We start from the raw sequence: 24634 nt of genomic DNA on the forward strand, positions 1-24634 counted from the left end.
GGGAAATTTTCCCTTACTTTACAATTACCTGCACTATCATTTTTCTGATCTCCCTTCCTCGCTCCCCACACCGCTTGCAAAGAAAGACATTCTTGTTGAAGTTTACAATACGAAGAAGAGAAGCATAATCAATATTGCTACTGTTAGTTGTTGCGATTTATGTAAGAAAATCAACAGAAAGTATTTTCCCATGTTTGTTTTATTGCCTTTTGTCCTGTTGCAATTTAGAATATTTAGCTTCCTTAAACCAATTGCAGAAATTTTGGAAACATTCACAAATTATCAAAGTTTTGAATAAATTTCACCTATAGTGACATTACTAGGTAAAAAAAAAAAAAAAAGTTTTAGGTGTCTGAGAGACTGAGGAGACTGTTTTTCACTTGATTCAAGTTTTGTTTCCAGGTGTTTAGAGTGTCATACAATTGCTGCCACTGCTGCTTTCCAAAGGTCCGATGTGTGCTGTGACTAGAGAAGTAAAACAGAATTGGAAGATGATTACTAGCTGTCATAATCACCTAGTAATTCTTTTATAGCACTACTTTACTCTCACAAGTGAATAGGAAAATTTTTATTTTCCCTATATAAGGGGCTCCACTTAATCATTTAAGAGAATCCTTTAGCCTTCCCAAATATTTAAAGCAGCAACAGTCATTAGTATTTGTGTCACTATTAGATCATTAAATGAAATGTGCTGGAAAGTAGGACTCTTTCATTAAATAAGTTAATCACATTCAGTGTGAGCTTTAATAAAATTATGATAAATAGCAACTATTTAACTACCAGCAACTGATAGGAAGAATACCTTGTTTCTAGTTAAAATACTCTACAAATGTAAATCCAATAATTAGAGCACAGTAAGTTCTGCAAAATCCTATGAAGAATTAAGTCTTACCTGACAACTACTTTCCTCTGTGTCTGATCTATTTTGCAGTATACCATCTTTGTCTTTACAGCTGCAAAAAAGCAATGCTGTTTTGAGCAATGTTCTCAAGATAGTGCAAAGGTATTAAACTGCATAAAAACCATTAAAAGTTAAATCAATACAAAGATGAAACCACAGCAGTTCATTTAATACAGGTTTGCTGTTGGTTTTAACAGTCTAGTAGGCAGAAAAGCAAAATGATGGAATAAGATGAAGGCCATGCATGAACCCTGTTGTTTGTTGCCTACCTATTAAAGCAATATCCTGTACAGTTTTTATGAACTTCTCTCCCCTACAAACACATCCTGTTTTAATGACAGCAAAGAGAACCAGATAACAAACCTGCAAACAAGTTACTAGTTCTATAAAAAAATTATATGAAATATAGTTCCTGTCACTGGAAAGGAAAACACTGTTTAAGAGACGCAGTTAGGCTTGGTTTTGAGCATAAAGTTTTGCAGCCACATCTTGTAACAAACGCAGAAATTAAAAATTAGTATTTTCCTTAATATTTAACATTAGCTGAGAAGACTATAAATAGTATTGTTCATTAGTACTGAGTAAATTATGGTACTGCGGTTCTTACCATCAATAACAAATGCCTCTACATCATCAGCTCCAATCTGCAGTTCCTGTTGCATTGTGTCAAATGATATTTCTTTATTCTCTACAGCCATTCCCATGAAAGTAAGTAGCCTCATTTTTGCCATATTGTGTTCGTGCAACAAGCCTGTGTAAAAGTGTTGACAGCTTATGAATTATAACTCAGTAGCTCATTGTTTTCCATGTTATTCTTAATACATGCTTCCAATAATTTAAAATTTATTTCACATCAAGAAAATATTCCATCTGTCCTGATGAACATTTTTTGAGGTATAACATCAGTTCCTGGATCTTCCTTATGCTTTGTTAAAACAGGTAATTTAGTTCTGAATTCACCAAGACTCAGTTGTTGTCAAGTGAAAGGTCAAAAATATCTATGAAAGTGATGCACAGAGGTTTTTTTAAACATTAAAAACATCACCTGAACAAAATTTTAGGTGGCAAGGGTGCAAGTGAATGTCTCTGTTCATCTGGAAGAACAGCAATGCAAGAACAAGTGGAATATCCATAAATGGTAATGTCAAAACGCTCTTACAGCCTCACCACGCGTGCTCATGTAGTTGCTTGAAAATAAACCTTTCTCACTAATGGTTCAGCAACATAACATTTTTGTGCCAGAAGAATGTGTTTTGGCACCAAATTAACTGTTATATCACAGCAAAAAGCATCACATGTCACATATGTGCTTACAGTATCTAGCATGGCAATAAAGTGCTCTTCAAGAATAGAGGAAGAGTTATTAAAAGTTAGGTTAGATCTTTCACATGATTGTATGAATGGCAACACAAGGCATTGAGCCAAAGGCCTGCACACCTCAGAGGCTGCTTTCCTGAAAAAAAAGCAAAACCCTAGGTCAACAAAGTTGAGACATTCAGATGAACCAAGGTATTCCTTAATCCAGGCTCTGTGTGATACCAACAATGGTTATGGGGAAGTTTCTTTAAAATGAGTATCAAACATTTTGTTTCAAAATAACATTATAAACATTCACATTGCTTCAGTAAACAATTTAAGTTTGGAATTTATAACATCCATTACATAACAGGAAAGCCCGTTAGTGCACGACATCGTGTTGTTTTAATTAGCTATAATTATGATGCAGGTTCCCTGTTTGGCACTGATTCAACAAAAACGCGATCATAATTCATGCAAATGAGGAGCACCAGCAACTATACCTAACTGGGTTTAATGGAACTCTACAAGCATCAAAAAATCAATTAGCACACATTAACCCTAATTAACAAATGCAAATGAGATGCTGATTAACTTTCTGAAAAAGACTACAGATTAGATGTGGCCATGTTAGGGCGATTCAGTTGACACAGACAATTCTACTGCTGGCCTAAATTGTCAGCATTAATAAAACAACAAATGGTCACAAATGGACACCACCTGTAGGAGCTTCTCTGCACCAGTTTAGACTAGTCCTAATCCAGAGAAGGTTAGAACTAAAGACAATGCTGCACTGGCACTAAAATCCTATTATTGATGCCATTTATTTTAAAGCCAAATATGTTGGCAACTTGTTAAAAAATGAAATAATAATCTTTAAAGCATGGTTAAAAATATGTTTGTTTCTCACAACAGATCACAAGTGCCCTGGAGAATTTTGGAATGCCTCATCTAGTAATTGTATTGTTCCTACAGCAAATTGCCCTTGTTTTTCAAAGGCATGGCTGAAACACTCAGACCAAGTTCCTAGCATTCTGACCTAACCTGCCTCAGAAACCCCATCTTGTCCACTGCTCAGAGACATTCAGAATTTTCTGAGTACAACATAAAGCAGGTGAGAAATCAAGATAACTGGAAGTAAGGCTGTCAAAACAGTTGAGTTTCAAAGTTTCAAACCAGTTACACAAATACTTAAGGGTTTTACTATTGGAAATGCACACACCGTAAATTCACAGAGGTAAACACAGATACAGGGAGGCAGAGCAAAAGAAATCATGACTATGGTACACTGTATAATTAATGCCAACTATATATGTAATTAACCTCCCATAACTTTATTCAAATGTTACCGTAACAGCATTTTCAGCAAATACTTCTGTGCACAACTAACATAAGCCATTTCAATACATAAAAATAATTACATTGCAAACCCCACTTTCCGCTAAGAAAGAATGGTGTAAGATGGCTACCCAAGTAATGTGCAAATACATATGACAGTAGGTGTGCTTATTCTACATACATATTTACAAACTACCACAAACTTGCTGCTAATTTTATCCATGGAAAAAAAATCACACTGACATTTCCATCATTTTAATACCTGAAGTACCAGCATTTTAAAGCTTTGAGGGTAATTATTCTCAAAATTATACCACACTCCATTAAACAAAATAATGCTTCCTTTTAAAGGCTGCACTAAACTCTGTTTTAGCAAAACTCTGCCTTTCCCTAAATGCATTCAGCCAGTGTTGAAGTGTCATTTCAAAATCAAAGTTATAAAAACAAAACAGAAAAAAATAACCCCAACCCTGATTTTTATGGAAGCATTCATTCATTACCAATATGTCAAAACCTTAATGCAGTAATAAAAAAACCTGCATCATTGAGCAATTTCTGCATTGTCGCTGACCCCTGTCCTAAAAAGCTGGAATATAAAAAATGTAATTTTAATGCATGCAATACCTTATGAACCAGTGCTCCTTTGAAACAGTCAATTACACATCAACGGGGGAGTGTCAAAGTGTTAATTACTACTCCTTTTTTCCACAGTGTGTAAATAAAGAGGGTGCTGACATTAACATTCCATCACATCACTTCATGTGATGAAACAAATTAACTGGGACAGACTGAGGCTTGCTAGCTCTAATACATAGCACATACAGACACACACACTATTTTACATGTTTTATCTTACTTCTCCTGAACAGTATTTGCTGCTATAGAGTTATTAATCATTAAAAAAAAAAACTGTAAGAGATTTTACAAACTGCTGGCTTACTCTACAGTTATGATCTCTGGCCTAGGCTAGATCACCAGTGCATTAAAATTCTCTCCTGAAAGGTTTAAGAGAAAAGAAATAGGGAAAAAGAACAGTTCGTCCTAGCAGAACAACCCACAGTCAGATGGTCCACGTATGATCCAGTGGAGCTTAGGCTGTACAAGCTGTAATCCATTCTGAATAATTCTCATTAAATTTCCTTGGTTTCAAACTAAAGCACTAAGCAGCTTCTGTATCTTATGCCATGTATAGTAGTTAGAAATGGAATGATCTGAAAACTTACCAAGGGAGTCAATGAAGTCTTTGTTGTTCTGATAAAACTTGACATAGGATGCTAGTTTAGCACTTACAAAAATGGTCAAAAGCTAGAAGATGGAAAACAAATAGAAGAACAGTTTAAATATGATCTATGTCTCCCTTTCTGCATGCTGGACAGATATATATATATATATAAAAAACTCTTAGCATTCAACAGAAAAATAAACCATTAAGAGCTAAAATTATGTCTGCCGTCAGTAGCTGAGGGCAATCTGTGCTGAGCTTACTTCCCTTTGTCAGGCTTGAAAGGCATTTTGCTAAAGAGCTCATGTGAGGGCAAGTCTTGCAACTGAGTTTCTGAAACTTCTGAAGGGAAACATTTCACATGGTATCTTTAATTCTAAAAGCATTAAAAGAAATCGTACATTGCAGCTCAGTATTACTGACAAAGGCAATTATTTGAATGAATTTCAAAAGACATGATCAAAACCCGGAACTCTACAGACACCAAACCATCTTCCTAAAAACAAGTTACTTACATCATGAATAAGTTCTCCTTCCAAAAATTTCACAGGTTTTAAGGCAAGAAGATGATCAAAGAGAAAGGTATTTGGATCCTTCAGTGCTCGTACAATACATCTAATGAGAAAAGGAAAATGCTTGTTTTTACAGCAGTACACATTTTTAGGAGGAAGTGCAACTCAATTTGTTGTTCCCTGCTTTCAAGAAAAAGCCCAAGGGTTTTCAACTCTTCTTAAATGTAAGATATGTCACATTCCAATTTTAACCTTCATTTTCACAGACAGAAGAAAAAAAGAATAGAAAGCATTAAAGAATTTGCCCAGCATCACAAAAGAGATTTTCCAGGTGGTAAGACTACAATCACCCTACTGTTTCCATCTATGCATTTATTTCCAGCCCAGCCTTCATTCCTAGAGGTATTTTTACTGTTGTCCTAAAATTTCATAGAACTAAGCTGTTTAGGAAGATTACTTATACTTGCATATGTGACACAAAACAGAGAAAACCCCAACAGCAAACACTGCAACCGATAAATCATAGGCCTCATAGCTCTCGACTATAAACAGGCCTAAAGGGTTTCTAGAACTGTAGACTAAAGCTTTTGGTCTGTGGCACAAGAGAAACCCTGGCCTAGACCACCACCCGGCCACATAAAGTACCCCCAGGAGAAGCCAAGGTTGCACAGACACTGCAGTATGAGAAACCCTAGGCAGATGCGTTCTTCTGGAAGTAAAAGGCCTCAGATCGCTGTAGGGTAAGTCAACGAGGTTTTCATTTATGCACAGACACTTTGATTTTCAAACTGACTCATCCTGATTCTCCTCCATGCTCAAGCATAAACAACTCCCTTGAAAACTGTTGGCTGTACACACCCATCAGAGCCCCACAACTTAATAAAAAAATCTAATTCCCAAGGTAGAATGTCAAAATACAAGCTTTTACTCCTTTGGCCAATGGGGAAAACACACTGTTAAGAATCAATTTACTGTCCGATAAGTAAGTTTATTTCTGTGCAGTTCACACCTTAGTACTTGCTCATAGAAAAGAGAGCAAGCATTTTTTTTTTCCAACAGAATCTGCTATCTGCAAAGAACACTGAATATTAGAGAATCAAACAATCAGTAAGTAAAAAATGGAACTAAAGAATACCCATTCAAATTCTGATTGCACAGTTGATTTAAATGGAGTCAAGGTTGATCCCTGTCTCAGCAATGACCAGAACACACCTATGCACTTGCACAATGGAGTAAGCCTGGCTCTGCCTAGAAACAACTCAACCTAGTGTAGAGTGCAGAAATAAACCCTTCACTAAGTCAGCCAGGCTACAGAAGAGGCTGCAGCAGGGCCCTTGCCTGCCAGGCCATGTGACACTCTTCAACAGTAAGGCAATCAACACACCGTAGCAACTGATGAAAAGCTACTTTTAAGGAAAGTGGGAAGTCAATATTACCTGTGAGCATCAACTCTAGCCTGGGAAGCATTGTCCTCTGTGTAACTTCCTAGTAGTTCCACCATTACTTTTGCTGCGGTGTCACTGTAGAAGAAAAATAAAGTTACCTCAGGACTGCTGAAAAAGATACAGTTCAAACAAGACACTCAAATGTTTCAATAATTCCATTACAACATTATAGGTCAAATTAAATTACACTTGAAAAAGATATAGATGATCCATTTTTGTTCTAGTGGAGAGAACAAATTAACTAGATGTATTCTTTCAATTCTTGTTCTACAAAATTGTTTATCTTCACCCTTCATTTCATTCTCTTAAATTGATAAATTACCTGCTGGTTATGGAAAAAGCTTTCTGAGGTAGGAACAGCTTTATGTGGTTCACCAGAATGCTCTTTTTACGCACATCTGGATTTAATCACTGCACAATAAGTAGCCCTGAAAAGTTTATTTGAAAGGTAAAATGGCATATCTTAAAGAATATTTACGGTCAGGAAAATGACTGTATAAAAGCTGCTTTTTCTTCTTTCAGAGATTCTCTCTTCCAAGTATTCTGAGTGAGAGCTGCTCATTTTACTGAGGAATTTAAGCAGCCAGCACTTAAGATCAGCTTAGGCTGCTGTAAAGCAAGCAGCTTCCAGTGCTGCTTTGACAGACAGCTTTCAGAAACACAATTCATCCAAAGAAAATGGAGCCTTGTCTACCCACCTGATTATTTTGTGAACAGCAGCTCATCAATGTTACTGCAAACCAGCTCCAAGACCGTTACTGTGTCACTTCAACAGATTTGGATTTATTTTCACTTAACAGTTTTCACCACTAGTGGGGCCAAGAGCTGCTGGTGGTTTTCATAGTATTTTCAGCAAAAAAACATACATACTGAATATGCTCTGTATACACACACAAAAAGCTATTTCCTGTTTCTCATGGAATTCTTGTTAACTATTAAAATAGAAGGTGTGACAGTTATTCTGTACAGAGAATAGCTTTTGTTGACACCATCTAACCACCTCCTTTGAACAAGAGAGGGTGTGGAGGTAGATACCACCACAGTTCAGAAGCGAGACACATCCACAACTGAGTAACACGAACACGTGCTTTGCATAAGACCCCACACACATACACAGACTGGAAACTACTTGAGGTACTTCCTCAGTGGACAGGAGGAAAGCTGGATACTACTCTCCAGAGTACAGCGAGTTACAGTGTAAAGATAAGCTCTTCCTTCAAAGTAGCTCATTTTCAGATACAACAGATTTCCCCATGTGGTCTAATAGCCTACAGAATTTTCCTTAAAAGAATAAAAATTATAAGGCTCAAGAATAAAGATTCAATTCACTTTAATTACTTAGGTTAATGGTATATATTACAGAGGGAAGGAACAAACCAGCACAACACTCCCAGTACATGCTGTTGTGTGCTGTGAGACAGGTTTAACTCATATAGCAGCACAGGTTGGAGTGGTTTTACAATACAATGACACCATCTTTATGCAGGTACTTATTTTAAATCTCACAATAAGCCCATCTGACAGCTTCTCTAAAGGGTGAGGTTTTGTGTTTCTACAGAATTTACCAGATCTCACAGATGTGCAGTACAAATATGAAGACATCAGGGGAAGCAAGTGATACCATATATAACTTGGATGTACACTGAGTCAAGACACTTTGTGACCAAGGCACAAAGCACCTTTAGATCCCAGCTATTATCCCAGAACTGTGTTCAGGGATTGAAACATGAATGAAATGTTTGTCATAGAAGTCCAGCACTGAAGAGGTCAGCTCACATTTGTCATGCCAACTGACACTGGTGTGTAGAGGAACTGATAGCTCTGTATCAGTGAAAAAAATTTAATTCAGACAGCTTTATATAGGAGGGAACCATTTGCATATAAAGCAATCAGTGACAGACTATGACTTTTGCATTTATGAGATCTTATCAACACTAGATGTTCTAGTGAAGACGAAAAAACAATTTAATACAGGACTGATACCATATAGACATTCAAACAAGGAGGCTCAGCTCATGTGCTATTCAGCCTAACAATACCAGACTCCTTATTTAATAGAAACCTTCAGTAGTTGTTCTTGTACACTTCAGAAGTGTGGTACAGATTTCTGGAACTTTTCCTCTCCTCCCATTCCCTTATGAGCAAAACCAGAAAACTATGCATTTAACTAATTTCAAATAGTATTTGTAATCCCCCCCACCTTTTTTTTCTTTTTAAAGTGAGGAAGAAGTGGAATCTTTCACTTGTATTTCTAAGAAACATCAGAATGCTCCAAGACTATTACCCCTGAACTTCCAGTACTAAGTTCTTGTGAACCTCAGCAAGTATGGCAGGCCTTTTAATCTTACTCGTTCCATTCACTGTCAGACTACTACCGTAAGTTAGGGTGTTTAATGCAGGAACATGGATCACTATTTTACCAAAGCTCATTGCTAAATGTGTCTCACCTAAGATGCAAATGTGAACATTTTTTTCTAGCAAGATAGTTTGCACAGATACTAGCTACTCTTGCCAGTCTAGATATGCAACTTGACAAAAAGCCAGTAAGAATAGAAGCTAGGGTGGATAAAAGAAAAAAAAAAACAACAAACAAACCACAAAGCATTCAGAGACTTGGTAAGTTGTTGGAATCAAGTCCCTCTACATAACATGATACTAAATGGAATTAAAATTAAATGAAACAATTATTTTACAGGTGCCTGACATGCTAAGCTTTTTGGGACATGTATTAAGAACCAGTCCTGAGTGTAAACTTGGGCAGGCCTAATCCTGCTCTGAACCCTGCCAGGTCCATGGCAGAGGACAGCTGTAAATTGCACAAGGCTGGTGCCTGGCAGGGCTGCACAGCACAACCGGCTGCATGCAAGGCATGCGTGCCTATAAAACTCCATCTGTAACTGGAAAAGAACACAGGTTTTGTTACCTTGCAACTTCATACCAACACAGCTATGAAAATGCTGAAAACTAAAGCAGCCACACAAAATTACTGCAGAACCTTTATGGCAAGGAGAACAGTCAGCAGAGAATTAAGACTCATCTCTTGCAATGTTCAGCTACCAAACATAGCTCTCAGAAACAAGCCACACCAGCCATCTGTTTTCCAGCCACCACCACCAATTTTCTTCAGTTGATTATGGGAAAGATAAAACTCCCTCTTCAAAGAGATTAAGATGATTTTTGTCATCAGAAAGAAGAAACTTCAACTGGACACTGACTAGAAAAGATCTGAAAAATCAAGCGTTCTCTTACCACTGCAGGAAAATGAACACCACACATAATATCTGCATGATCTAATTATCAGGAGCTACGTATCTGTTTACTACCAACTTATCCACTCAGGAAAAGTCTCTTAGCTATGGAAAAACACCTCTTCTGCCACAATGAACAAAGTTAAAATATAAAACAAACAAAAAAAGTTACACTCGATTGTTTCCAACAATGTATTCTTCTCCCATCACTCCAACATGGTAACTGAGGTATGATTTTTATTACTTACTTTTCAGTTCCCACTACCTTCACATACTGCTAGATAGAGCAACATTCCTGAGTGCTAAAGCTGGAATGCTGCTGTGAGTTTCCCATGCTATAGCAAATACTGTCCAGTGATCTAGGAGAGTGAACCAGGAGGTGCCAGGGCCACTTCCGGTTTTCCTTTCTGGATAGAAGTGTAAGTGCTCTGAAACACTGCTCCATTCAGTGCAAAGCTTGCTGCACCAGATGGTAAGGACACTGAGTACAGGAGTAACATACTACAGGATCTGTGAAAGTTTTTAACGCTCAAGTTAAAAATACCACTTATTACTAGTAAGCAGAACCCACTTGGTAGCAATGTTATTGGCAGTACTGGAAATAAAAAATCCAGATTTGATAACAAGACTAGCTAAAAGCAGCCATTAAGAATGGGAATTAAGCTAGTTAAAACCTCTCAATAGATCAGTAAGATGACAAGTGTTTAAAAGAGTAAGCGTGTTATAGAGTATCAGTTTAGTATTTCTGAAACAAAGTAAGCACTAAGCCACCTATAAGATCTGATTAACATTTCTGAAATTATTTTTACCATTTGAAATCTTTCATACCAGACTACCAATGCAAAAGTATTTTAATGTTAGTGACAGGAACAAGAATTCCCAATGACGTTGTAGTAGCTCACAGCTCCCTGAGGATTAATCATCACTAAATTGAGGTTAGCTAAAAATGATCCTGCTATGCTGATGTAGCATTTCTAGGCTACCATTTCATCAGGCCAGAATAAGCTAACTCTCCTGCCAGAAGAAACTCTCTTCCTCCTAGGACAGCTCAACACTTGCCTTTTTTAACCCCTGGCAAGGCCACCTCCCCAGTCCAGTCCTCTGTGCAGTTACACATATGCCGACACCAGCACACATGCGCACAGGTACTGGTACCAGGAAAGGACAGGACAGAATTGTTTCCTCTGCAGCAGGACAAGGCTATACAAATGTTCTGCCACTGGTGTAAGTCAGCAGTGTAGAGGTCCTGATGCTGCCCCACTATGAAAACTAAAACAAACCTCAGTAAACTAACTCAGAAAACAGAGAGAAGGGGAATGGTGGAAGGAAGCAACACATATCCCAAACTACAGCAGGGACAATTCAGATAAGCTGAAAACTGTTGTGGAACTACTCGCTGAAACCACTTCTGGATACCAGCCCATCTCTACAACCCTGGCCAATGCAGTCAATACACCATATCACATCTCTTAAGATAGATTGATGACAAGTCTCGGTTAAGACATTAATTTAGAGACGTGATACACACGGGATTACTTTGCATGCCAGAAGACACTGGTCTGCCAAGTCTGTTAGATCAAAGATGATGCTTGTGATCCAGGATAATAATTTAAAATGGCCAAGCAGGTATTCTGTGGACATTAATTTCCACGACGAGTGGAAAGCTGTGTCCTTAAGGTAACATTTACATAAAAAGACTGATTCTGTTAACTGTGATTGATAAGCCTCCCAGCATCATTAAGTAAGAGACAGCACTGCTATGCACTAAAATGTCAAAAGTGTAATTAAATAATAAACTTGGCATGCATGATGCTAAAATGCTCAGAGATTAATATCTATAGAAAGGAATAGTTTGATTTTGGGAGTCTGCTGTTTGCAGCTAATTCACTACTAACTTTAATATTCTTGAAAACACTGGTATAATGCAAGAGTGCTTAAGGACATCAAAAGAAGAAAACCTAGGTGTATTTGGACAACCGATGCAGCTTAATTTTAAAAGCACCATGAGAAATACTTTCCTTACAGATCACTTAAAATGCATCAACTTAAAATACAGTGGTCTAGTATCTTATCACATCTTTCATACCTTTTTTTGCAGTCTACCAGGACATCATACAGCAGTCTCAGGAGAGTATGCTTTTTCTCGGTGCCAAGGTTCCAGTCAGAAATCCATTTTCGGACCTAAGTAGAATACAAAGTGAAAAAGAAGCACTGGGGAAAAGACTAAAATAACCCTGAAAATATTTCTCATTTCCTCTCAAGCCGAAAAGGATTGAAAAGGTCTTGCATTGGGATTTCTCCTTTGGGTCCTCTGACTCTCCATGCAGAACCTGGAAGTTCTCCCATGAGAAGCCAGACACCTATGCTCTCCCTGTTACTTCCTAAGTAAGGATGAGTGATTCTAATACACTCTGATTCCAGAGCAAGGGACAAGAACTTGATGCCTCACTCCTGATCAAAGCTTCTCACTTTCATTACTATCACAGGAATCAAACTGACACATCTAACCACATTCAGCATCAGAAACAGAAAATAAATGACAACTTGATTTAGATTCTGCAGACTATCTTTAAATAAGGAATATCTTTAAAAGATAAGAAATTCTGTAGCCTGCATTTTTCATTTCACAAAGCTCTGGCAATTTATAACTGCAATGGTCTGTATCAACTGTGACTAATATTTAGTGAGATGCAACATGGTTAATGCAAAGGCTGTAACTTGAAGCACCACATTAATTACCTGATCTAGTTCAGTTGGAATGTACTGGATGGCACCACATGACGAGGCTACTTTAAGAAGGCTGCAGTACACGGTGTATCTCACAGGAGTGTTCTTATCCATACCATGGAAGAGATTGCTCAGCCTAAACCACAAAAAATGAACAACTGAGTTAAAGAGCTTTCCAAAAACATTATTGGGGTGCACACAGATGTTTTTATTAAGATGAAGGTAAAAAAAAAACCAAAAAGTGCTTCCTTCAACAGAGAAACTTTGATTTAAAGACATACAAGGTCTTTAATATCTCTGCAAGATACCATTGCCTTGCTTTCCTCTGCGCAATACTTACAGCTGCAATCTAAGAGATGGGCGCTCTCCTTCCCGAAATTTTACTAACTTCTCACACAGGTTTTCAATCAGTGCTTCTTGTTTGTCAGGTTCCAGGATAAGCAGCAAAGAGACTACACTGTTCATCACACTCTCAACATCTGTGCAAAACAAAACAGGCAGCTGTTTAAAACAGCAAGCAGCATTCATCAGTAGCTATTCAGTGCTGGAGAGTTACTTCTGTTATGAATGATTATTTGGCATTGGCAAGAACTGTAAAAGAGAGGAAATGCCAAGACAACCAACATGGATATTCATCAGAATGTACCAGAGATTTGGTTCATGTAGTCTTTCACCAACATATCTCCACATAAAGCAAAAATTACCATTCTGAGGTCAAAGTGGAATTTGGTATTGGGTGTCCTGCTCTGAATTCTCTGTTCACACATAAGAGAAGTCAGAGGAACTTCAGGTTTTGGTCTTAAACAGCAGCTTCAAGAAAACTGCTGCAGGGTTCTACAGAGAATACTAACACCTAATGCTCAAATACAGTAAAACATTTCACAAGGATATACCCACATATGAGAAGCACAAGAGATACCCAGATCAGAGGGAAAATGCCTGCAAGAACAAAGTATATTCAAAAGCCCCCTCCCCCCCCAGCTCCTGTTTTAAGCACAGTGTTCTACCCCTTCCAAACAGGACCAGGCAAGTTTGTGTTTTCTTTTCACAGTCTGCCCAAATATCAGTTACAGAAAGGATAAGAACAAAATTCCTTACATATGTAAAATACTGTTATTCCCCGAAATGACACCTGACCATCAAACAGCAGAGCAACAGCTTCTCTAGTATGTCATATTAATTTGCCTACAGTAAAAGGCAACATGAAAAATCATTTTGAGTACTCCTTCTTAGATGAACCAAGTGTTCCTTCAAACAACACGTTATTCCTATCAGCTGTTGATTTTTTTACATGCAAAAGTTCTAAATGGAACAAGCATGCTGGTACAGTGCACAGCAGGTACATACATGTTTAAGGCTACCACAGCATTATCTGTGTCATTAAAACACACTGTTACAATTTCTAAGGATCCACAGCCCTAACTCAGTAACACTTAGTGACTATTGAAAATCCTAATGTTTTCAGACAATAAACAGAATAGTTTGGGTTGGAAGGGATTTTAAAGCAGTTCCAACCCCCTGCCATGGTCAGGGACACCTTCCACTAGACCAGGCTGCTCCAAGCCCTGTCCAACCTGGCCTTGAACACTGCCAGGGATGGGGAAGCCACAATGTCTCTGGGCAACCTGTGTCAGGGCCTCACCACCCTCACAGTAGAGAACTTCTTCCTAATACCTAATCTCAATCTCCCCTCTGACAGTTTAAAGCCATTCCCCTTGTCCTATCCCCGCATGCCCTTGTAAAGCGCCCCTCTCCAGCTTTCTTGTTGGCCCCTTCATGCACGGGAAGGCTGCTATAAGGTCTCCCTGTTTATCAATTTATCTCCCTATTTAATCAATGTTTAAGCCTTAAAATTTCTACTTACATGTGCCTAGTCCTGATTTTTGTTGTTACTTTATTGTTTCTTGATCTGCAGCATCACAGCCATTAACTGACGGCAAATCTTGGTTTTATTATACTTTTTTTTTTTTTCAGAGACAAAACCTGTTTTACACACGACTCCTTGTGCCCCCATAACAAGCACAGTCTAGCTCAACTCCTGACTCCTTCAAAGGGTGCTAGATGATTGGAAAGGGAGGGGTAGCACTCATGCAAATTTTACATGGTAATGACGAAATAAGCACTTCCAGTTTTATAAAGATGCACGTTATCATGCAAGGCAGGCAACATACCTCTAAATTCTGCCAACCATTACTGTTTGAAAGCACTGATGGCAGTATGTTTAGCAAAACCAGCAAGATTTAATGATGCAAACCTTTGTCATCTTCTTTCAGGCACACATCACAAAATTCAATGATCTGTGCCAAGTCCACATGAAGTCCACCTTCAGCGTTTTCTTCAGAGATTTCTGCTCCTTTGGATTTCAAGTAAGCTCGAAGTTCTGCAGCCTTAAAACAAAAACCAAAGACAACACACACAAAAGTTTGTGAAGGGCAAAGTCAAAGTAATGAAATTTCTTAATGACTTTTGCTCTCCAGCCACTCCTTTGCTCCCACCACTTGCTCGCACTTCCTCTCACTTTCCTCTACTTGCCTTGTATCCTACAATACTCCCTCTCCTCCACTTTAAGGCACCCAAATCCCAAACATTGACCCAGTATAAGACGGTGCAGTAACTGAACAGACCACATAACTGTTGAGCTTTCTCACAGTATGAGCATGTCACTTATGGGTAGCTAGAGCACAGCAGGCCTAGTAAGTTTTCATGACAAAGATGCTTTCCTTTTTAATCTTTTTTATCTTTCACAGCCTTTGAAACTTCAGGCAAAACAATAAAACCATTTAGTTTGTCTCTTCACCAGAAAAAAAAAAAAAGGATATAAACCAAACTACTTCAGAGGAAGCAGAACTTACTTCTTCACACAAGTCAGAGCCAGTTCCCACTGCCATGCGATGACCCACCTTACCTTGTTAGAACTTAAGCCTACACCAAGAAATACCCTTCCCTCAACAACAGGCCTAAACATTCACATTCACCCATGGCTTTAGCAGCAGAACCACAACCCACAATCCCTCAGAAGCAATCTGAATGAGTGAGGCCACACAACTTTTGGCAGAAGGGGACTCCAACCAGGCTGCTACCCTGACACCTGCGTCGCTGACATCAAGCTCAATGTCAATTCATTACAGAACCATAAGACACAGCTGAATGCTCTAGGACCCTTTATGGTACTGGAGATGTTTCAGATGGGTATTTACTAGACGTTTTGGCAAGTGAAAACTGAAGACTTGCAGTTGCGTATGCAGTTCCTGAAGATTTCTGTGTATACATACACATTGCTTTTAAAAGACACCGGAAACAACAAACCCTACAACTCAAAATACGAAACAAAAAAAGATCTTACAGAGAAACCCCACAGTTCCCATGCCTGTAGCGCTCCCAGACTCATAGGAACGCACCAGCCCGCACCTGAACTAGTTTCCCTCTCCTAAATAAAAGTGTACTGCTGAGGGGAGATGAGGCCAAAGTCCCGAGAGATGAAGGCCTGGAAGAGGGACGCTAAAGCCACACACTTATCTGTCGGGCCCGGGCCCCGCTCCTCCCGCCCCGCGCAGGCCTCCGCAGCCCGGACCCGCTTCTCCGCCCCGGCCTCCCCGCTCCGCTCCCCCGCCGCTCCCCGACCTGATCCTCCTCCGTGATGTCGATGAAGGCCGGGACACTCATGGCTGCAGAGGCTGCCGCTGCCGGCCTGAGCACGCCGCCCGCACCGGAAAGGCACCCCCACTTCCGGTACCGCGCGCCGGTCACTTCCGCTTCCCCTCTTCCTCCTCTGGGAGCGGGTCTCTCGAGCTCCTCCCCGCCCGTCGCGCGCAGCTGGGCGGGGTCGGCTTCGGCCGTTGGCTGTGAGGTGAGCGGCGGGAAGCACGAGCGGCTGGCCGTGCCTCGCTCCGCACGGGGCTGTCCGGGCCCCCCGCGGCCCTGGAGTCCACCTCACGGTGGGCTCGTGGCAGCGGGCAGCGCCGCTTCAGTGCTCCTGTGTGGCGCAGAAGGGAGTAGCTGGCCGCCTTCAGCCAGGTATCCCCATGGGTGCTTGTGCCTGGGTGCGGCTGGTGTTCCACTGATCCCACGTGGAAAGAAAAACGTTTCTTTTCCCTTTCCGTATAAAAGTTTTATTTCCAGCCCCCGAAAAAAAAAACAAAACAAAAAAAAACCCCAACAAACTACCCAGAAAACAACCAACCAGGCTGAGTTCTTACATAGTCCTTTTTTCTGGAAAAGTTTACATAATAGACGCAGCTTTGATATGTTGAGAGTGGAATGTGGTCAGAGAAAGGGCAGGAGTTTCTCACCAGACACAAGTAAGCTGTTGCTTAATTTAGTCTTGCCACCTGAGCTCATACTCCAACTGAAAGTAGTGAATTGAGACTTGGTGTTACCAGTGTATTGCGTGCTTTTCCACCCAAAGAATATGAAATCTATTCAACTGGCACAGCAGCAGGCACATAGCTTGACTTTTCCTGACATTTCAAAGGCTAAAATGAAAGCTGGGAAAAAGAAAACTACAAGAAATCTTCCCTGTGACTTATGCTAAGCATTCAGTGGATACAGAAATTTAGAATACACTTACGCAGGTTCACAAATATTTGGGTTAATTATTTTCTGAATAATTAATTATTTAATAACTCATTTAATAAGAGCTGCAAGGTTTTGAGAGAAGGCTTTGTGGATGGCCTTGAAGTCAAGTCCCTGATAGGAAATAATTACATGAGCTACACAGGGCCTGGAGGTAGTGTTCTGTGCCTCAAGAGTTTAAATAAATAATCTGCAATATCAGAAAAGTTACTGACTTACTGATCATGCCACTGAGTGCCTTCCTAATGTTGACACTGCTTAGCAAAAAGTGCCTTGCTCTGCTGTTGGCGAAAACACTCATTTAGCCCCAGTTTTGCAAAGGAGATATTAGGAATAAATATGGAAACACAAATAAAAAGAGGGCTTAATGGTGTCATTTGGTGTTCTCAGTGGTTTATGTTTAGAAATCATTTACACAAACCAGAGACTGGTTGAATGTTAATGGCAGCCTTGGATTTTTCAAAGAGGTTTGCCAATATATTGACAGGAAACCAGGAAAAACTAGCAACTGATAACAAACTCAAGGGATGGCTAGACTAAAGGATGCCACTCCAGACACCTGCTGTGCTTAAAACCCAGCAGATGCTATTTTTATTGTCTTGGAAATTCCCTGTGGAAATTCTTAATTCCTCAGGAAAACAAGTCTTGCTGGATTCAGCTCCACTGGCCAGTGACTGCGAGTGCCACCCCTCCTGCAAAAGCTGAAAAAAATGAATTCTGCCGTGGAGTTACTGGGTTAGGCTTAGGGTTGCAGGAATCAAAGACCCAGCCTGAGGTTTGGGGGAATATGGTGAGCTTGTAGTACAGCCTTTGCATTTTTTAGCTCTGTGTGCTGAGTTTTACACGTTTGTATCACGTCTTACACACATAGCATGATTCTATCACCTGCTTTTGTTTTGGATCACCAAACTTTTCGGGAACTGTTTCTAATGTTGGTTTTATATAAAATATGTAGAAGATATTGGGAGCACCAGCAGTTTCCACCTTTTATCAGTAGGGGTTGAATTAATTATTAGTCCCATCACCTTACTATCATTATACCCACCATAGTTTGCAGAGACAAATAAAAGTATCTCTTAAAAACTTACCTAACTTTTTAAAGTCAGTAAGAATCCTGTACACAAACATCCCTTTTCTGTTTTTTTTTTCTCACCTACAAACCTGACCAAGTAGTGACTAGACTTAATTACAGAGTCTGAGCCAGAGCAGGCGAGGCGCCTGCTTGTGAGTTTCCACAGCACTGGGTACAACAAACCCGATAAAGGCGCACACTGTCTTTCATAAAGTCCATGACTCAAATTAGTTTTGATCATCTACATGCTTGTATTACTTCTGAATAATGGTTAAACTCTTAATTTTTCTATCATCCAAATCCTGGCTAATGAATTTATTCCAGCTTGAGCAGTATTTTTTAAGTAAAATCCCTATTTAACTGGTGCATTCTTTTCACTAAAAGTCTTTTTAATATGTTAGTACTACCTGATTGATAGTTTTACAAGTATTTTGTAGGCCAGCATTCTAGAACGTATAGGTGGATATAGAGATGGATTTCTCTTTTATGTGCCTAATCTGGAAAGGGATCTGATTTTCAGAGGATGAGTGTCTAAACCTTTTTAATGTGCAGATGACTTTCATCTAGGACTGCTTAATATACTGTGGAGAGAAGAAAGGTAACTTGGCAGCCAGCATTCTGGGGGCATAGGGATATATCATCCCTTTGATTTGCACAGATCTTTAGGAGACAATTCAGGTGCCCAGTACCATTTGTGTTCTGGGATATCGTGCATGGCTGCAGGGTGCCATGAGTCTCCTATAAATGCCACGCTGTGCCTGAGATGCCTGATGCAGATGTCTCAGGTACCCCAGGGTATATAAATGAATAAATAACACAAGTTGCATCAGGAACTGACTCCCAACCTCACTGCCTGCTTTTTGTTTAGGTAGTGCACCCAGATGGAGGTTTGTTGTATATTATGCTAAATATAAAAAATAAAATAACCATTGATCATGCTGGGTACACAGGACATGACTCTAAAGAGCTCTGCTGAAATATCCACATATGGTATGTTGCATGATACTTTATTTGTCCCAGATGAATTGAGATGATAGGTGATAGCTGGGATCTGAACTTGTGCATCAGGAAGTCCACTTTGAATATGAAGGGGGCAGTATATGTTTTGTGAACCTACCAATGTAAAGAGGATGTAGTGGAAGAATGGGTTTCAGTTTTATTGGAATGATGACATTTCTGTGGAAATGAGGCAGTTGTTTATAGCCCTGCCTGCAGCTTGCGAAGTCAGGTCAGAAACGGGGCGTGGATGGTGTTAAAGCTCCAGCGGGGGCTGCCAGGGTGGGTGCAGTAGGGCTGGGGAGCCTCAGCCTCAGCCAGGCACTGCCCTGCAGGCTGGGGTGGAGCAGTGCCTCAGGGCCAGGCAACAGAAGGAACCCCGAAGAAGGTCACTTGCAGTTTCACAAATGGCTGAGGGGTGTGGCACTGTGTGTGTATGTTTGTATGTATACACATGGAGAAAGAAACATCCAAGTCTCAGCTGCTGAAAGAAAGAGATATCTATTTTGGCTGGCACCCACTATAAACTGTTTTGTTTTGATTCTGTAGGCAAACCAGAGGGAGAGAAAGAGAGAGGTGGAGGCTGCAGAAGTGGCATTCTGTCCTGTGTATTTGGAACATAGTGACTGAAGAGAACAAAGTTATCCAGGTGGCACATCTTAAAAGCATTCCTTATGGAGGCAGTAGCTCTTTGAAATCCCCAGACAGCTTTTGAAAGTAAAGGATTTAGAATTTGCTCTAGAAACTGACCACTTTTTGTTAAAAGCATTGATGAAACAAATTCTTAATATAGAAACGAAATACAGAGTTTATGATCATATAATTTTTATTTTTCAGAGTTGGTTTTTTTTTCTTTTTTTTTTATACCTCGGTATCTGTAGTGATGAGATGAAAGATGAGGTGACTCTGGAGAACTGGGTAAGGATAACTGCCTTCTGTGAAAACTGGCTGATGACAGCTATAGACCTTTTCATTCCTGTACTGTAGTACTTTTTGTGCTGAGTGCCCTCTTGAGGTCTTGGGCACACAGTGACCTGAACAAATGCCGGGTAGTGTGGCTGTACCTGAGGCGTCCCTAAGTCCTTCCTTTAAGTTTTCCCTCTCTTTTTCTGTCCTTTGGGAGAGAAGTTCAGACCTAGTCTGGGGGAACACAATTAAGTCAGCTTTTAATTTAAGACAGAATTATGGACAACAAGTTCTTCAGGTTAAAAAATAATTAAGAACTTCAATCAAAACCCCAATGAGCCAAACTAAATCTGTTTCAGATTCAGGAGCTTTGCTTAGCTTTATCGGTATATAAAAATGTGCTTCCTACTTATGTTTCTGGTTTTTCACTAGTTCTGGCTGGCACTAAAGGGAAAATCTCTTCTCGGAAGACGTAGCAGAGATCTCAGGAGGAAGCCTGTTGTCCTTATTCTTCCAGCTAAACTCTGTAGCTGGAGGAACTCTGGATGACTTCAGTAAGTACAGTAACTTTCAGGTGCTTATCTGGTTTTCTTACAAACTGTAAATTCTCTGCATTTGCCCACTTACTCCAATTCTCCCCCCAAAATACCTGCATTTATCCTGACCAGCATGCTATCTTCATTCAACGCATTTGTTACATATCCTGAGTTTAAGAAGTAGAATTCAATATTGTGTCATTATTAGCAATATTTGGTTCTGCCATGATTAATTTTGCCTTTGAAAAACCTTTAGAAATATATTTTGTTTGGACTCTAAATGTACTTATTTTGCTGCTAATGTAGCAGGTGTTATTCTTAACCATTTTTTTTGAGAAATCTTAAATTTAGAGGAAATGAGCACTCGATTATTTAAATTTCCTGAGATTAGAGGGAGAACACTTTGCCAAATAATGCCTCTTCACTTCAAAACCTCTCCCCATAAATTACGTTAGGAGATCTTATTAAAAGTCTGTAAAAATTTCCTATTAAAAATGGTTGATTGCAGTCCAGACCATCACAGCTTTTGTGCTTTCAGTGAAATACCACAGCTGTCGCAAAGAAATATATTGTGAGACAAAAGGTTTTGTTTCCTTAGTCATAAATTATTTTGGTGATGCCTGAAGTAAGATAAAACTTTCACTTATGTTTGAGTGAAGGAAGATTTCCAGTGATAACTTGTTCAAAAATCTATAAAAAGAATATAAGAATGTAGATCTAGATAGCAAATTAGAATCAGACTTCCTTTTGTTTAAGGAAAGCAATTATTTCTGAAGTCAGTGAAGATTATAACCAGGGATAATAGCATAACTTTGCAAAGCACAGTGCCTTTATCTCAGTACAACCTGAAGTTTAAGCTTTCAAGTCTGACCTTTGAGAACTATTTAATAGAATCCTTCAGTGTTGGCTAGTTTTTAAACCAAAGTAAAACAATTGTAAGTAGTCTATTTACTAATTATACTCACAAAAAAATAAACCTTTTTTTAGATTTTAAAAAATAATTAAACCAATTTGGCTTTGACCATATTTTCTATTGGCAAATGTGTTTTCTGCTAAGGCATTCTTCAGAAACAGCAGCCTTTTAGAGGAAGAAGGGCTCTATGTACACCAAATAGACTGTGAAGTATTTGCTGTCAGTACTGATTCTGTGTTCACCTGATCAAGGAGTAGAAGTGTATTCCACATATGACCTGTGTATATAATGAAAATATAAAATTACAGAGTATATACTAAAGATTATTTTCAAAATCAGTTGCCAAATGATTTTGAATAAAAGGTAAATTAGGTTATTCACCATTTGCTCATACATTACTGATGTCTACATAATGGTCACATTTCCCAGCCTCCTTCCCTGCTAATTACAGAGATTACTGAATAAAGAAAGATAGTACAGGTGCTAGAACTCAGAATTTGAGAGACATTTGGGATTGTGTCTGCAAAAATACATATGCTTTTTCTGACTATCAATAGTATTTATAACTAAGCCAGTTCTTTTTACCCAGCGCCATCACAAGATTTTACTGTAATTTCTTTATGTATATATTTAAATCAGGAGTGTACAAAACAAAAATGCAGGATGGTCTTCCTTTCTGCTATTTAATCCAGAGAAATAGAGTATGCCATCTTGAGCCTTAATAAGACCCATTACTGTAGCCCACTTTTTTTTTTCCTTCTGAGTGATTTTTCTTATAAATCAAAATTCATTTTCATAGGGCTTTTTTATGGCAAGATGTGCTATGCATTCTTCAGGTCAACCTTTCTCAAACTGAAACAGCTATGAAGATAAATATCTAGCACAAGGTAGGTCTAAAGCTAAATAACCAGCTTTTGGGAATTATTTATTTCATGAAGATGAAGATATATGTTTCATGTCCAATATACCTGGGGCAGGGACAAGGTGAATCTGAGTTTGTGTTGGTGAGATCCATGAGTTGATGTGTACCAGCATAAATGAGGTGCCTCAGCCATATAATTACATGTGGCTCCAGCCATTGCTGAAGGGTGTGTGAGGTACTTTTGGGATCAGGGAGGGGCACCTAAAACCTCAGTGGTCATCTGTACCCTTGTAGGATCTAGCTCTGTGTTCTCACTCATGCAGAATGGTCTTTTACAAGTAATCCCACTCATGTCAGTAAGACTTTTATGTAATAAAATGCTTTCTGACAAGAATATGGATATCAGAATCTGGCCCTGCTTATACTAACTCCATTTTAATGAATACTTAAATGGAGTTGTTATTAAAAAAGTCTATTTCCTAATATTTAATAAATCAAAATTATAAAATCAGTTTGCCAGTTGTTGCCACTTCTGTGGCTGTCAAAGCCAGCTTCTCTTGTATTGAAAAGAGAAGTACATACTGTATTGAGGAGGGATTAATTGTAATACTTTTATCTGCTTCATAAGATTTATTTCTAATAACTAAGAGTAAAGAAAAATGGGGGAGCTTTAAACATTTATTATTTTTAGTACAGCACCATATATTCATGAGATGTTTCACAAACACAGAATTTGATTCACCTAAGAAGCTTGTTTCATGAATGAATAACTTCAAAACAGAATTTTAAAAAGCATTATTAATTTCTCAGATCATATCAATTTCATTTTATAAGATGGAGTCTTTGGCACTACGCAATAATGCAGAGATACATATTAAAGCCTTCTCAGATTTTGTAGGTCAGTCATCTAAAGATTCACAGAGCAGTAGAGTGGCATGCTGCTGGGGAAACTACCTGACAGAAGTCCCCACTGTTATGAAACAAGGTTGGACTCCCTGTATGCAAAATGTTTTGGATTTGAGGTGATGTTTCCCTACACGTGGAAGAGGACTGATCTGCTTACCTTCCATGGACATTCATACCAAGGAGTAGGAAAGATGTTTATGAAGCTTTGGACTTTGTTGCACATTGACAAAATACAGATAAAAAGCAGTGAAGGGAAGGGTAAAAAAACCTGAATTCATTTAACTGAAAGATAAAACTGCCATTGTATTTAGAGATGGCAGACAAATTCTAGCAGAGTATTATTTCCTTGGAATTTGCTAAATCTTTGAAATCCAAATGTTTCACAAGGCTGGGGAGTGTTCAGCTCCCTCGAGATGTTCATCTAGGCTACGGACAAGTTTCCTGGTTTTATACCTTTACAGATGCCAGGTTTCCAGAGTCTCTAGCTTTGATCTCATCCTCCAGACACCTTGATGTGGGGCCAAGGATGCCATCTCCTCCATTGCTCTGCAGAAGCCTACCAGGCTGTTTTTATAAATGATGTGTTTTCTCTAACCATAAATATTGCCCCTAAAAGGGATACTGAAATGCAGATAATATGACTTTTCAGTAATGGGTCTTCTAATGTCAGCCGTTCTGTTTAAACTGTTCAATTTTCAACAGAATTAAAGATCTACACAGTATATTCTACCTCCTGCAGACTGCAGTTGTTAAAAGAAAATAAATCACTTAAACAGGGTCATGAGCAACAAAGGCCAGTGTGGGTTCAAAGTTTACAGGTCTCTGCATTTATCAGGTAGAAATATGCTACATTTCAGTATTTCATAAAATATCCTTTTATGAAAAAGCCATCAATCTTTGTATGGCCTACTAAAACTGATTCCTCAAATGAAAGAAATGAATGATGACACCAAATCAAGAAATCATTTATAAGTCTATATTTTTGCAAGACCACCATGAGTCTCACATACGTTTTCAATTTTGGTGAGGATGTGATTATCATGTGGATATGTTTTACTCTCACCATCTGTACTAAGGGATCTGTCAGAGCTGTGTACCCTTTCTTGGGTGGTTCAGGATTTGTTCAGATTTTTTTTACTAGTCTGAAGTGGTTTTTATCCAGTGATAGTTATCATTTCTGTA

At 39.0% G+C, this 24634-nt stretch overlaps 2 protein-coding genes across 2 annotated transcripts in view; one reads left to right on the forward strand and one right to left on the reverse strand.

Moving 5' to 3' along the window:
* Nucleotides 1-181: 181 nt before the first annotated feature.
* EIF3M (eukaryotic translation initiation factor 3 subunit M) lies at nucleotides 182-16460 on the reverse strand. The gene is made up of 11 exons (XM_062620333.1): nucleotides 16311-16460; nucleotides 14944-15076; nucleotides 13030-13168; nucleotides 12702-12825; nucleotides 12049-12143; nucleotides 6706-6789; nucleotides 5273-5372; nucleotides 4759-4840; nucleotides 1509-1652; nucleotides 893-953; nucleotides 182-465 (listed from the first exon to the last, which is right to left on the reverse strand). Exons 1-11 carry the CDS (start codon nucleotides 16350-16352, stop codon nucleotides 345-347), a joined length of 1125 nt encoding a protein of 374 aa, XP_062476317.1. The 5' UTR covers nucleotides 16353-16460; the 3' UTR covers nucleotides 182-344.
* A 4207-nt stretch (nucleotides 16461-20667) lies between these two features.
* The window catches only part of WT1 (WT1 transcription factor), a 340397-nt gene continuing 336430 nt past the window's right edge, over nucleotides 20668-24634 (forward strand). The window contains exon 1 of the mRNA XM_062620319.1: nucleotides 20668-20789. The gene's annotated coding sequence lies outside the window, so the exon portion shown is untranslated. The remainder of the gene's footprint in view (nucleotides 20790-24634) is intronic.

This window comes from Pezoporus occidentalis, unplaced genomic scaffold (genome assembly GCF_034315485.1).
Source record: "Pezoporus occidentalis ecotype Australia unplaced genomic scaffold, CSIRO_AGI_Poc_V1 ctg22, whole genome shotgun sequence".
NCBI lineage: Eukaryota > Metazoa > Chordata > Aves > Psittaciformes > Psittacidae > Pezoporus > Pezoporus occidentalis.